The sequence below is a fragment of the Balaenoptera ricei genome, chromosome 20 (genome assembly GCF_028023285.1).
Source record: "Balaenoptera ricei isolate mBalRic1 chromosome 20, mBalRic1.hap2, whole genome shotgun sequence".
Classification (NCBI taxonomy): Eukaryota; Metazoa; Chordata; class Mammalia; order Artiodactyla; family Balaenopteridae; genus Balaenoptera; species Balaenoptera ricei.
The window spans coordinates 50,535,077-50,550,794 of NC_082658.1; the positions used below are offsets into that span (position 1 = coordinate 50,535,077).

General features: G+C 47.2%; 1 protein-coding gene across 1 annotated transcript in view; it reads right to left on the minus strand.

Moving 5' to 3' along the window:
- Positions 1-15,718, minus strand: part of PITPNA (phosphatidylinositol transfer protein alpha) — a 37,325-nt gene that overhangs the window by 12,333 nt on the left and 9,274 nt on the right. The window contains exons 4-10 of the mRNA XM_059907854.1: positions 11,828-11,919; positions 8,229-8,236; positions 7,055-7,129; positions 4,521-4,604; positions 2,342-2,419; positions 2,075-2,185; positions 829-951 (exon numbers count right to left, since the gene is read on the minus strand). Coding sequence (XP_059763837.1) covers positions 829-951; positions 2,075-2,185; positions 2,342-2,419; positions 4,521-4,604; positions 7,055-7,129; positions 8,229-8,236; positions 11,828-11,919 — 571 coding nt within the window. The remainder of the gene's footprint in view (positions 1-828; positions 952-2,074; positions 2,186-2,341; positions 2,420-4,520; positions 4,605-7,054; positions 7,130-8,228; positions 8,237-11,827; positions 11,920-15,718) is intronic.

The following is a 15,718-nucleotide window of genomic DNA, read 5'->3' on the forward strand; positions in this document are numbered from 1 at the left end:
AGAAGAGACAGAGTGATTGAGTGCTACAGCTCTTCCCCTGACTGTATCACCTGCAGGCTGTGTGACCCTGGGTACGGCTTGAACTCTGAGAACCTCTACCTCCTCATCTGAGCGCGTCCTCACAGGGGTTGTGAGGATCACAGGAGATGGGACAAGACGTGGAAAAGCCCTCCGAATAGTGTCTCACACACAGTGGCTGCCTGAATGTTATTTACTGACCATCTCCTCAGAGTGAGCCTTGCAGGGAAGCAGCCCCAAATTCCCCAAATGAGGCAAGAGGAGTGTTAGGTCTTCAGGCTTCCAAGGAGCAGCAGATAGCTCTCCTTCTGGGATCCATGCCACGGCCAAGAAAAAAAAAAGGCAAAGGCTCCAAACTCTAAAAATAGCTCCCAGCACCCTTATAGAGGGGTTAGCTCTGTGTGCTGCTGCTGTCCTCTGCGGGTGACGTGCGTGGCATTCGTGGACCAGCCCAGCCTGCCTCCTCCCGGGGCCGCCTCCATCTCTGCAGCCCAGCACCATCCCACCCCACCGGCTCTGAAGAACCACTGCAGCAACTGTATTACTCACTTGGCATTCAGCACAGCCCGCCATATTTGTCTCTCTGGATATGCCAAGACCTCGACTAGACTGCAAGTTCAAGAGCACAGGCTGCTTTCTTCCTTGTAGTTCCCATATCGCCTGGCATTAGACCTTACCCACAGTGGACGCTGACATGTTCCTAGAACCACAGGATGGTGCCCTCAGTGAACTGCCCTGGCACGACAGTCTCCGTAATGTTCACGGTTATCTAGGTGACAGTCCCAGAGTCTCGTCTGGCCTCCCACATACCTCATCCAGCTGTCTCTTCGTCTCTTCTTCCATCCTTCGAATGTCGTCCATAGTCAGGTCAACCCACTTATCAAGCCAACAGAAGAGCTGCCTGTGGAAGTTTGTAAACAGACGCCTCTCTTGCTATAAAAAGGAGGGACCCAAGTTAGAACCGGAAGGTGCAGGCCACTGCTGCAGCCCTCCGCCCCACGACCTCTGTGCCAGTACCCACACTTTACGGGGGCGGGGGGAGTGATACCTGGCTGGCTGATCTGGATCAGCCCTCCAGTCCCTCAGGTCAGTGACCTGTGCCTCCATGTGTCTGAAAGGAATGGCCTCAAGTAGGGGAAGCCCCCAGGAGAGGGTTGGTGCCTTCCTCACCGCGAGGCTCTGTGCCCAAAATGCTACCAAGACAGGCAGTCCACAAGTCAAGGTCCCAAAACAACTGTGCAAAGTTTCCTCCTTGTCTCTTGAGCCTAAAGCCAGGTTAAAACTGGCCAGCAGCTATGAATGTTGCCCAATTTCACCAGACTCACACATCAGAAATAAGGCTATAGAAACTCCTTAGGTGTCATTTGGGCGAGTTGCTCAGTTTTCCTGGGTCTCCCATTTTTACATGTTATTATACTTTTGTTTGAGATTCTCTTGTTAAAAAAAGAAAAAAGGAAAAAACTCCTTAGGTCTGTCTAGTTCAGTAATCCAGGGCACTGGAGAATTTGGTTCATAGTGCTTCTTGCCTTTTGGCATCAAGAAAAGATGCTGAGGGACTTCCCTGGTGGTGCAGTGGTTAAGACGCCGCACCCCCTACGCAGGGGCCCCAGGTTCGATCCCTGGTCAGGGAACTAGATCCCACATGCATGCCGCAAATAAGACTTCACATGCCACAACTAAGGAGCCCACGGACCGCAACTAAGGAGCCCGCAAGCCACAACTAAGGAGCCCACCTGCCGCAACTAAGACCCAGCACAACTAAATAAATAAATAGAAAAGATGCTGAATTTAATTTTTCATTTAATCACAGCAAAGCCCCTTCCTGTTTCCTTCTTTTGCCTCAGTTTCCTTACCTTTCACATGTGGTACCCTTGGATGGACAGCATTAAACTGTAAGACAGCTCAGTGCAAGGGGGAGTGGGGGTCTGGGAAATGAAACCAAAATATCAAGCCACGTGGGTTGATATACGCCACGTGGGTTGTATGATCTTCTCTTGTCGGGCAAAACACCCCCCGCTAACACATACTGGGAAGGCCTCCCACCCTGGTCACTTACCTTATGTATAAAGTTTTCCACTTTGTTCTGCAGGCCCCACCACTTGAACTTGACAGTAACCAGTTTGTATGCACACATGTATGGGCAGTCTTTCTGATTTACAAGTTCTTGCTGTATTAGAAACACACCCACAGGCAAGCAGTTAACTAAGAGGGCAGACCTCTGGATCCCCCTTAGCCCGGGCGGGCCATTCCCCTCCTCCATGGGGGAAGCCCACACACACTGGCCCCAGCCCACCCCCCCTGGTGGTGAGGGTGTGAACTGCACCTTCCAATTGGGACCCAAGGGTCCTCGGCCTGTTTTGATAGATTTAAATTTTGCTGGGTCTTCCTCTGCCTTGTAATCCTGAGAGAAGTTGGAGTTGGAGGGGGGAGGGACAAAGAGGGGGAAGGCGAGGGAGGAGGAGAGAGAGAGAGAGAGAGAGAGAGAGAGAGAGAGAGAGAGAGAGAAAGAGATCAGATTTTCCACCAGAGTACAGTTCATACCATTCTTGATGCTGCTGGCTCACAGAAAATCTGGGAAAGTGTTATAAACAAGATATAGAACTGTTTACATTTGCCTCAGAGGAGAGCTCTCTGTGATTTTGTCTGCCAGGGCCTGTTTTCACTTTTACCAGACTATGTGAGCAGGCACGTATTTCCACTGTTTAAGATGGGGATTTGCAACCTGGAGTGAACATTCATATGACCAAGGAAGATGTTTTCAAAATACAGTTGACCCTTGAGCAAGGCAGGGGTTAGGGGTGCTGACCCTCCACGCAGTCAAGAGTCCAACTGACAGTTTGCCCTCCGTACCCGCAGTTCCTCTGCATCCTCGGATTCAACCAAGCACAGATCGTGTGCAACTGTATTTAATACTGAAAAAAAAACTGCTTTTAAGTAGACCCCCGCAGTTCAAACCCATGTTGTTCAAGGGTCAACTGTACAGATTTCTGGGTCATTCCACCTAAAACCCAGTGAATAAGAACATCTGCAGGGGAAGGTTGCATGCATTTTTTTTTTTTTAACTCCCCAGGTGATTCTAAAACGGCAGCCTGAGCTGAGAACAACTGGCCGCAGTCATTCCTGAAATCTTCTAGTCCCATCTCCCTCTGGCTTGTTTTGTTTTTGTTTTTAAACTGCCTTGCTTTAATAAAATCATTATTGGAAATGTTCAATGTACAGACTTAATCCTCTTGTGTACTGTCGTCAGTCTCCCCTCACTGATTTAAAATGCAGTCAGTGCTGTGTGTTAATTAACAGTAACAAAAGTTTACTCTTGGGCTGTTCCTCTGCATTGACTAATGTGGGCAACGAAAAGCAAACTCCTTATGGCATCTACTTAACAAAAATAACGAAGCTATCAAATCACACACATACACACACACACACACACACACACACACAATCATAAAGCATTTCCCAAAGCTAAGGAGATTATTTATTAAATCTTCCCCGCCTCTGCTTCTCTCCACTCACATGAAACAGTCAACAAAGTACTCAAAGCACCATACTTTTGGCTAGTATTTCTGTTTGAGAAATATCTGGCGATGTTCAGTTTGAGGAAATTCATCAGGCTGCACACTTATGATCTATTCACTTTGCTATATATGTTATACTTCAATAAAAAAAATTTTTTGAAAAATCCACTAATCTTTTGAGGGTAAGTGTGGGGATATTAGGCAAAGAAGCACAAGATGGCTTTCATATCTATTTGGGAATGCACAAAACAAAATATCTTAGGCACACAGAGTGACTCCAGGAAAGAGGTATCATACCCCTGGGGTACAGAGAGCAAACACTTATTCCCTACCAATGGGCAGAGTCAAGTTCCTGTGCCCAGATTCCAACAGGCCTCTGTCAAATAGGAAGAGTACTGAATGGGGGAAACCTAGTCCTTTACTTCCCTAAACCAATACCTCATGGGCAGTGAGCAGGACAGACCTGGTCCCCCATCTCTCCAACTTTATGGTCTAGCAGTGGACTGTCCTTTCCAGGTGGCTGCTGCCATGTCTGTTACTCTGAGAAGTGACCACCAACGTCTTGAGGGCAGGGGACTTATCTTTTCATGTAACTGGCAACCCCCCAACATGGAACCCACAGAACAGAGTATTCTAAACACAAAATAGGCAGGCAATATATATTTTTAATCACAAGGTTAGAAAGAGAACTAGTTTCAGGCTAAGTGTCACTTCAGCAGGGCAAATCACCCCCAGGGCTACGGACAATACCTGCGTCATCCAGTGACAATTTGCAGAGGCCAAACAGGACACATACATCTGGGCCACTATTTTCCTAGTGGTATCCCTGAGTCAAGGCAAGGCAATTCTTAACACTCATTTAAAAAATAAAATACCCAAGAGAGAACTTCCCTTTGAGTCAAGTTGGGTATGGTTTCTTGGTTTCTCTGACACTTAGAAGTCATTTCTGCATCTCAAAGGCCACCCATATCACTGAACAGTTCCTACCTTGCTAAGTACTTGGCTTCGATCTGCAATGTCTATATACACGGCTTCCACATGTTTCCAAGCCTCAGGCTCCAGTTTATGCACCTGCAGGAACAAGGAGGACCACTGTGTAGTTTTTATCATCTACGAAGCACCCTTTACCCAAAATGGACACCTAGTAGCAGCTGTTCCCATAGCCATAGATGCGAGATTCCTACTGGTACATACAAAACTATCCAAAGGAGTGGGAGGATGGATTTTAAGTGGACATACATTTGAGAACTAATGCTTTGATTTTTCAGGCTAAGTACAACTGCAGCAGCCCAAGACACTCTCAGGACTCCCCTATCACCTACTTTGTTTCCATATGTTGCCCCTTTGTAAAGACTATACATTTGTCTCACGGGGATGTTGCCTGGTTAGCCATATACTGCTTATTTTGATGCTCTTAAAAATTAACTAACTCAAATAGGTGGCACCAGATACAAAATCATGCTACGAAATTCTGATACAAATTCAAAATGCACAAAAGGGGCTTCCCTGGTGGCAGAGTGGTTGAGAATCCGCCTGCCAATGCAGGGAACACGGGTTTGAGCCCTGGTCTGGGAAGATCCCACATGCCGCGGAGCAACTAAGCCCGTGTGCCACAACTACTGAGCCTGCGCCCTAGAGCCTGCGAGCCACAACTACCGAAGCCCGCACGCCTAGAGCCCGTGCTCTGCAACAGGAGAAGCCACTGCAATGAGAAGTCTGTGCACCACAACAAAGAGTAGCCCCTGCTCTCCGCAACTAGAGAAAAGCCCACGCACAGCAAAGAAGACCTAACGCAGCCAAAAATAAATAAATAAATTTACAAAATGCACAAAAGGATATGATAAAGAGTAACTCTTTCTCTTGTCTTCAAGTCCACTCCCAAGTACCACCACTGCTAAACATTCAAGTGTAGAGATTTTTCTTTTAATACAGATGGTAGCATGTATACACACTGTTTCACATCGTGCTTTTTCCACTGAACAGTGTATGTTGAAGACTGTTCCCTACTGGTTCTTTTTAATGGCTGCATAATATACCACTATATGGCTGCACAACAATTTATTTAACAGGGTCCTACTGATGGGCTCTTACGTTGTTTTTAACCTTTGGGTACACAAAGAATGCTGAGATGAATCTCCTTGTATATAAGTTATTTCATACATGTGAAAACATAACTGTAGTATAAATTCCTAGGTGTGGAATTGCTGGGGTAAAGGATAGGTGTATTTTATTATATTTATTTATTATAAATTAATTTTATTTATTTATTTTTGGCTGCGTTGGGTCTTCGTTGCTCCGAGCGGGCTTCCTCTAGTTGCAGTGAGCAGCTACTCTTTGTTGCGGTGCGCGGGTTTCTCACTGTGGTGGCTTCTCATTGCAGAGCACGGGCTCCAGTAGTTTTGGCACGCAGGCTCAGTAGTTGTGGCTTGTGGGCTCAAGAGCGCAGGTTCAGTAGTTGTGGCACGTGGGCTCAGTAGTTGTGGCACACGGGCTTAGTTGCTCCGTGGCATGTGGGATCTTCCCAGACCAGGGCTCGAACCTGTGTCCCCTGCATTGGCAGGCGGATTCTTAACCACTGCGCCACCAGGGAAGCCCCTGTATTTTAAATTTAAAGAGTACTGGCAAATTGCGCTCTACAGAGGCTGTAATTTTGATTTTTTTTTTTTTTTTGGCCACTCCACATGGCTTACAGGATCTTTTTTTTTTTTTTTATAAATTTATTTATTTTACTTATTTATCATGTTTGGCTGCATTGGGTCTTTGTTGCTGTGCACGGGCTTTCTCTAGTGGCGGCGAGCTGGGGCTACTCTTTGTTGCAGTCCGCGGGCTTCTCATTGCAGTGGCTTCTCTTGTTGCGGAGCACGGGCTCTAGGCACGCGGGCTTCAGTAGTGGCGGCGAGCTGAGGCTACTCTTTGTTGCAGTCCGCGGGCTTCTCATTGCAGTGGCTTCTCTTGTTGCGGAGCACGGGCTCTAGGCACGCGGGCTTCAGTAGTTGCGGCTCGCAGGCTCTAGAGCGCAGGCTCAGTAGTTGTGGGGCATGGGCTTAGTTGCTCCACGGAACATGGGATCTTCCTGGACCAGGGCTCGAACCCGTGTCCACTGCATTGGCAGGCAGATTCTTAATCACTGCGCCACCAGGGAAGCCCGGCTTACAGGATCTTAGTTCCCCAACCAGGGATTGAACCCCGGCCCTGGCAGTGAAAGCACCAAGTCCTAACCACTGGACTGCCAGGGAATTCCCTAATTTTGGTGTTTTAAAAATTCACCTCCTCTGTGCCAGGAGTTACATTTTTAGACCAATCCCAGCACTAGGAGAGGTCCTATAAAGAGTCTCGGAGATCATATTTTTCAGATTAGAGACAGAGCAATCCCATCCTGGTAGGACAGATCTGGGCACAGGCTACTGCCTGCCTGGCCAGGAAAAAGGGGACCACAGATCAGACCCCTTGGCAGGGATGGAGCCTCAACACCCCGTCCTGGGGCCTGGAAGTCCTCGGGGCTCCTGGGAAGTGCTACTTACATTCTCCTGGGTGCCAAGATCTGGTTTGTGCCAGGTTTCAATTTTAATCAGAAAGTCTTCTTTCATGTACTCGTTCTGGAAGGGGGAAAAAAATACCTTACAGTCACCAGGCTCAAAGTTGGAGAGTAACCATCCCCCCTACTTGCTCACGGGCAGTTGAGAGACCCCAGCCTTTGCCTTATAGTAACAGCTAACTGTACCAGGAGCCCACAGTACGCCGGGTGAGTGTTATCTCATTCAATCCTCACCCCAGCCTGCAAGGGCTGTAGTAATACCACCCTCATCTTACAGTCAAGGAAAGTTACGTTCAAAGGCGTGAGGGGACTTGTCCAATGGCACAGAGATAACGACAGAGCTGGGCCTCAAACTCAGTTGTGTCTGGCTTCAAAATCTATGTATTTAATCCATGTATCTCTCCTATTTGGCTCATGCACAGGGTGTAACGCCTGACTGGCAGCATAGGAAAAGCACGGGGAGACTTCCCAGCCAACCAAACGTGTTCCCCACCTGCGCCCGTTCTCCCCAGCCAGGCTTTTGCTAATTTAACCCTTCATGCTAATTATCAGCTTCCTCCCTTAGTGCTTTTAAAAAGTTGGAACTACTCAAAGGAGGAACATGTTAACCCCCTAACTCCTCAGTGGGAATTAGGTTCCCAGAAACTTCCTACATTTACCAGCAGGGACAAGGCACCTGGATGAGGACGCTGAACGGCGGAGAGAAGGGGCACTGACAGAGGGGCTGGGTCTGGAAAAGAAACCTTGCTGATTTCTCAATTTTGCCAAGGGTCAGTGATCTCTGGGGTCAACAAATGCCCCAATGGGAAAGTCACAATCGGGTCAGCTGAACTGAAGCTTCTTGTACAACCCTGGGAAGGCCAAGCCTGGGGCAAGCAGGGGAGAGCCTTGCATCATTCTGTACACGTGAGACCCGGGGCTAGTATGCCGCAGTCCTAACTGCTGCACCTACAAAGCCACCTGCCAATGTAGATTCAAGCAAGAGGCCTTTTTGCCAATTAACAAGTTCCTCATTAGGACTGAAAGGATTAAGTCTCAAAAGCTCCAAAAGTCACCCAAGAGAAAGAGAGGAATACCCAGGAGTCTCCGGGGCAGTTCCATTTTTATTTTTCCTTTTCTTATAAATCATCTACAGTTCCAACCCCCCTGAAAATACTTACTGTAATAACTGCTCCAAGACAAGGACATGGAAAAAAGAAAGAAAAAGATTAATGAGGATAAATAAAATAACCACCCCTCACCCCCAGGGAGCACGGAAGCAAAGAATTCTCCACTCCCTGGGGCACTCCACGGTCACTCTCCAAGCCCCAGCGAGTACATCTGGTACCTCAAATGCAGCAACTCTCAAGTTTCACTCATACAAAAGTTCCCAAAGACCGAATATGGAATTTAGTTAAAGCGATGCCACTACAGGCTCCTCAGGACTCTTCCCAGTTGGGCAAAGACAGGGAGCAGCTCTGATGAGCTGAAGTGTGGAGACCCGCTGCTCTGCCGTCGGAGTGTCACCTGGTGTCCCCCCACCACCACTTCCCGGGGCACAGAGCAGGGCACTGTAGGCCAGGCACTGTCTATCTGCCCTCTGCATCCTTCCTCTCACTGTAACCAAACCTCTCACCCTCCACACTCCTGATCATTGTAATGAGACCCCCTCGGAAAGCACCGTTCAATTATTTATCAGAGAAAATGACTGCAGCTCTAATGTCACTGGGGAACAGACTAGCCCTCCTCCTGACCACAGCCCAGATCATTCTGTACCCTCTGACTTTAGCAGTTATCGCAATTTCAGATGGATGCCACACTGCCCCATCTGACAGTACATGGGGCTAACAGTCAAATTCTGTAACTCCAAAACTGAAACTAAGGTTACCTCTGAGATTGAGGAGAATTTGAAATATAAGGGATAAGATCCACCTTGTATAGAAACGACCCAAGAGACTATCAGTAATTTCCCTGAATCCAACGAAAGATACTTGCAAGAAAGCATCAGATCAAGATTATAACTAAAAGGGCTATTGAAATAACTGCCCTGTTATTAGTTTAACAAAAAAGGAAATGAAGGGTATGATATCCATTGAGGGCGAGTCCAGAGAGACCAGTTTGGCAGAAATTCTCCAGCACTGTCCTGGGAGCAAGAGCCCTGGGCTGTGTACATGGCACATCTAGCAGCCCCATCCTGAGTGTCAGGTTGGCCTGGTTTGATGACACTAGCCCGCAAGGTTCTCCCACTAACCACCTGATTCTGAGTCTATGCTCTCTGAGCAACCTTCTCCTAGTTTGGCCTCTGTTGGGACAGAAAGTGCTAATCAACAGACACAAGGCGGGACTTCCCTGGTGGTGCAGTGGTTCAGAATCCTCCTGCCAATGCAGGGGACATGGGTTCGATCCCTCATCCGGGAAGATTCCCACATGCCGCGGAGCAACTAAGCCCGTGCGCCACAACTACTGAGCCTGCGCTCTAGAGCCCGCCAGCCACAACTACTGAAGCCTGTGCACCTAGAGCTCGTGCTCCACAACAAGAGAAGCCACCGCAATGAGAAGCCCGCACACCGCAACAAAGAGTGGCCCCCGCTCACCGCAGCTAGAGAAAGCCTGCGCGCAGCAACGAAGACCCAACGCAGCCAAAAATAAAATAAATAAAATAAATAAATTTATATAAAAAAGACATTCATTCTGTATGACGCTGGGTTGTGACTGTAAAGTCAGCACCCACTGAAGAAGCCAACCTCCTCTCCCCTACTCCCTGCCTCTCCTCTTCACGGAATATTTAGAAATTACATTTTTCTTCTTTTGGCCAAGGATCAGAAGATGCGAATGAACATGTGGCGTCTAGAAAAATGCCCATGTCAGCTGCAGCACACTCTCCCCAGAATTACAGAGGACAGTGGCATCTCTCAGTTGGCACAAGCTGTGTACCCAGAACCCCGCCCCAGGCATGCAGCAGTCCACCCTATCCGTTTGCCTCCTTTATGCCAAGTTGGCTAAGGTTCTTACGACACATGCTCAATGCAACTCACTTACACATCAAGAAAATTCACCTCTGGCCCTAGACCAGACACACCCAGCCACTGTGCACACTGTCTTTTAAGAAAGTGTGTACGTGCCTCTTTTCCAAGAATTGAACAGCTTCCTGCCTGATGCTTAGGGAATAGTGATGTTTGCATTTTCAGCTACAGCAATAAAACTCTAAGCATTACACATCCCAGGTCCCACCAATGACTGTGCACCTCCTGATACAAGGTTCTTGAACCTGCGTAGGATTGAAGAGAGCAATGACCCTGTGATCTAGACTTCAGTCATTCCCAAAGTCAAAGTCTCCAACATGTATCTTCTTCATCAGATACAATCTAGGGAGTGCCAGGTCCCAACAAACAAGAGAAGTATAAGCAGAGGCTGGCAGGAGGACCCCACAGGCAGACCGTCTGTGCCAACAAATGTAGATTGGCTGGGGGAAAAGCCACTTAACTCACAGTCGACTTCCAGGGGACCTCTAGAGAACCCCCTGCTAGAATTCCAGAATGTCTAGAATAGAAAGTTCTCTGTGAAGGTTCAAATCTTTCCTTTCTAGAAACTCCAGATAGAAGACTAGGGAAGATTAAGAGAATAATTCCACTCCTATTCCCACCTTCAACTATAGAACATGCTGGTCTAGGGAGTTCCCTGGTGGTCCGCTAATTAGGACTCGGAGCTTTCACTGCCAAGGCCTGGGTTCAATCCCTGGTCAAGGAACTGAGATCCCACAAGCAACATGGTGCAGCCAAAAAAATCCACAAAAAACCAAACCATGCTGGTCTAGTGGAAGCCACTGATTCAGGGCTCTTAGAAGTGACTTCCCTCCTGCTGGTCCCCCTCACTCAAATCTGGTGTGCGGACTGCAGGTGTTATATAACATACTTGGGGGCTAGCTGTTTCTAAACCCTTTGTCATCAAATATTGGGCTTATTTCAACTTTTCCCCAACAACATCAGGGTTTTCTTTGCTATGTTTTCTTGGTGTCTAGGTCTGGCCCTTCTCCAGTGCAGGAAGGTCACCCTGCAAGGCCCCTTCCTATGACTGCCTCTCTCAAAAGTCCCTGGGCCTCACTGCTGCTTTTCAAGCCAAACATGAATACATCCTATTAAAACTGGAAATTTCAGTATCTAACAATAAGGGAGTAGCTTAAAAAGATCCCAGTACATTCATACAATGGAATACTATGCAACTATTAATAAGTTTTTAAAAATAGACTATATGTAGTGACAGAGAAAAGGTTTCCCATTTACTGAGTAAAAATGAACAATTTAATAATTAGTATGATTTGACCCAAAATTTGGCTGAAAAACGTGTCTGGAGACTTTATATACATGTGTATATGAAAGCATTTTAAAAAAGGATTAGAAAGACACTAAAATGTTAAGTGACCAGAAATGAAAGGATCATGGGTGATTATTTTCTTGTTTATATGTATTCTCCAAGACAGAGGACGTTACTTTTGTAATCAGTAAAAACCAAAATTATCATACCATCCCCAAATTGGAGGGATTGGTTCTATGCCATCTTGGGCCATGGCTACTTGGTGGTTCCCAGCCAGCTGGCTGCCAAATTGCACTAGACAACACTGGCACTCACTACCGGCCTGAAGGGAGGCCCCAAGCTCATCCTTCCACTAGCTTAATCTGGAAAATGAAGGTGGGACACAAAACCCCAATTCACTGCCACCCCTGGGTCTACTTGACCACACCCTCCATCCACCGTGGGGCCCAAATTCCAGCTCTGCACTCACCTGTTCTGCAATAAGGGTAGGCATTCCACGCTTTTTCATGTATATTCAGGGCTCCCTCCGGGGCCAGCATTCGAACAAATGTGGGCACTTTGCTGTAGTGAGAAAAGGGTTATAAAGAGAAACAGAGGAGAGAGTTAGAAGACAATGGGCTTCTACTGCACATTCTCCAGGCTGCAGCTGCAGCTCCAGCTTCTTCGTGGGGAGTTGACATGCAAGTTCCCCTGAGACCAGCAGGTTACTCTGTGTGTGAAAAGCCACCTGTCAGAGCCCAACACCCCAGCTCGGCTGGCTACTAACATCCACCCGCAACTTGCCCCCCTACCTGCCAGGAACAGGACAGCAGGTGAGGCTCCGGGCTACCTGCCACGGCTTATCAGTCCTTACGCGATCATTACGCACTCTTCCAGAGCTCACTGGGCCCAGGGCGTGGTACTACACATCGCAAGGATGAGATGTCTTCAAGAGTGGACCAGAGTGACTGGCTGACTAACTTGGAATATGGGATCCAAGATGACTTGATCTGCTACGGTCAGTTCTGGGCAGCCAGGAGGGCCTCAGGGCCATCTGCCTCCCAGGACAAAATATTTTCTTCCATTCAATTCTTATCTCAGGTTACAGAGCAGCAGGTACCGTATGAGCTCTTTTTGTTTCTTTTGTTTAAAAAAAGGTATGTGTATTCCTCTGCCTCAGCTTTTAACTGGTAATCTCCGCAGTCTTAGCAGGCTCCAACAACCTCATCAACTTAGTGCCTGAGGCCTAAGAAAAAGAGCTACCTCCAGGACACAGCTAACTCCGAACGCAGAGCAGCGCACTGAGATCCACTCACTCTTGGCCACACTCATTCAGGTAAGTATTTCTATGAGTTAGGCACCACGATGCATGTAGAAATCACACAGACATGGCTCCTGCCCTCAGGAAGCTTCCGTTCTAGTGAGGAGTGGAACTAACCAGGCAGAGCACTGTGAGAACACGGTGCATGGCGAGGCTCCCCAGGGAAAGGAAGGTTTACACAGAGTAGTGAGTGGGTAGGACTGAGCTAGACAAGAGGATGGCAGTTGGCTGGGAAAAGCTGGGGGTAAGAGAGAGAAGTTCAGAGTAGCTGGTGTAAGGTATGAGGTGGGGAATACAGGAGAACAAGCAGAGGCTGGGTCATAAAAGATCTTGTAGCTGCATCAAAGAGGATGGACTTTATCCCAAGGGCAAAGGGCCATCTATAGCTTTTAAGCTAGGGAGCAACAGATCTTCTTCTGGACAGAACGCTTGGAGCTGTGCGGAGAAGTGGAAAGCATGGAGACCAGTTAGGAGCTGCTGTGGTAATCCAGACAAGAGATGATGGAAGGAAATGGAAATGCTGGAGATAACCAAGGAGATGGACTCAAAAGGACTTGATGAGGGACTTCCCTGGTGGTCCAGTGCTAAAGAATCTGTCTTACAATGCAGGGGACGCAGGTTTGATCTGTGGTCAGGGAACTAAGATCCCACATGCCACGGGGCAACTAAGCCCATGCACCACAACTACTGAGCTCTTGAGCCTCAACTAGAGAGCCCGTGTGTGGCAAACTACAGAGCCCACGTGCTCTGGAACCCATGCACCACAACTAGAGAGAGAAAAACCTGCACGCCACAACTAGAGAGAAGCTCGTGCGCCACAGTGAAAGATCCCGCATGCCTCAACAAAGATCCCACGTGCCACAACTAAGACCCGATGCAGCCAAAAATAAAATAAAATAAATAAATAATAAATAAATCTTTAAAAAAAAAAAAAGGACTTGATAAGATGAACAAGGAAGAGGGTGTTGTGAACCCATGGTTTCTGATTTGGGACAACTAACGGCTTTGGTCCTCATGAGGGGAGGTGGTCACGGCATTCAGCACTGTTGGTTTTCTTTTCTTTTCTTGGCAATTGGGTGTTTTGGGGTTAAGAGTAGTGGTAGGTAGCAGTTCAGAGTTTCCACTCTCTCCATAAGGGAGAAGGTGAGACATGTCCCACCCTCCATATGTACAGACCTCCTCTCTGCCACTTTGGTTGGACCAACTGAGTCTTGAGGAACCAACTGGCCCCTACTACCAGCCTCACTATCTCTTTTCAAAGTCCTCTTTAAAAAATACAAATGTACTATGGGGAAAGTGTGTCTTTTTTTAATTCATTAATTGATTTTTGGCTGCGCTGGGTCTTCATTGCTGCGTGCAGGCTTTCTCTAGCTGTGGTGAGTGGGGGCTACTCTTTGTTGCAGTGCGCGGGCTTCTCATTGCAGTGGCTTCTCCTGTTGCGGAGCACGGGCTCTAGGTTCGCAGGCTTCAGTAGCTGTGGCACGAGGGCTTCAGTAGTTGTGGCCTGCGGGTTCTAGAGCGTAGGCTTAGTAGTTGTGGCACAGGGTTTAGTCGCTCTGTGGCAATGTGGGATCTTCCCAGCCCAGGGCTTGAACCCATGTTCCCTGCAATTAGCAGGCGGATTCTTAACCACTGTGCCACAGGGGAAGCCCCAGAAGGTGTGTCTTAAGCCTTATTCTAATCAACAGTTAGTGGCTCAGTAAGGATTGGTTGGCAGTCAACTCAGAGGAGGACGAGGAGAAGGCATGGAGGGAAAAGAGCACAATGTCAAGGAAATGGGATCCTGGTGAGTTGGTCTTTTTTGTTTTGTTTTTTAACTTTTTGACCACACCATGCGGCATGTGGGATCTTAGTTCCCCGACCAGGGATCAAACCCGTGCCCCCTGCAGTGGAAGAACGGAATCTTAACCGTTGGACCACCAGGAAGTCCTTTGATGAGATTTTTTTCCCCACTTCAGTGTTGTTCTCTTCCTGGCTCTGGCACTCACAAAATCCTGGACCCCTCTGGGCTGGCACTTTTACATCCCTAGATCAGCAGACTACATTAAATCAGCAATTTTACCAAATGAAAATGAAACTGCTTTGCTCAGTTTAATTGACTAGAGATTAAGGTTCAGGTTTAAGTTGCACAGCAATGTGAATGTTACTTAATGCCACTGAACTTAAAAATGGTGGGACTTCCCTCGTGGCACAATGGATAAGACTCCGTGCTCCCAATACAGGGGGCCCAGGTTCGATCCCTGGTCAGGGAACTAAATCCCACATGCATGCCACAACTAAGGAGCCTGCCTGCCGCAACTAAGATCCAGTGCAACCAGATAAATAAATAAATAAGTAAATATTTTTTTTTAAATGGTAAAAATGGTTAATTTTGTGTTATGTACATTTTACCACAATTAAAAAAAAATAGCAGGTTTATTTTTTCCAGTACTGGGTAGTTTCTAAAACTAGATTGATTCAATTTCCATTCAAGCTGGTATATGTTTACTATGGCTTTCAATGTCCTTTGGGCCAGCTTACAGTTTACTGAAGTATTACTGTCTTGGTGAGGGATTCAGCAATTCTGTGGTTTGCAATGGATTTTGGTACAACAATCAGTTCAAGCTATACTCTTAAATACTTATGCCTTTGATCCAAAGAGAGGTACCAAAATTTCTCCGGTAGCTGATTTCACAATATCAGAATTTAAAATACTACCTGACTCCACAATTCTACTTGTAGGAACATTTACTATAGATTTACACACATTGAGTATATCAAAAGATTTGTGCAGAAGGAGTTTTAGTGGAGTACTGTATGTAAACATCTGGAAATGACTGTAAATATACGTCAAGAGAAGACTGGTGAAACAACTTCTAGCACATTTGTTCAAAGATACGACGTGTACTTTAAAAGAATGAGGCCAAATATGCTGACAGGGAAAGAGCCATGACATGATAAGAAAGAAGAGATCCCATCTCTGTCAGATAACTAAGGAAATGAACAGCCATTTACACACACAGTGTGTGCACACGAACACACACACACACACGCACACACACAACTCTGGTACTCACAGAC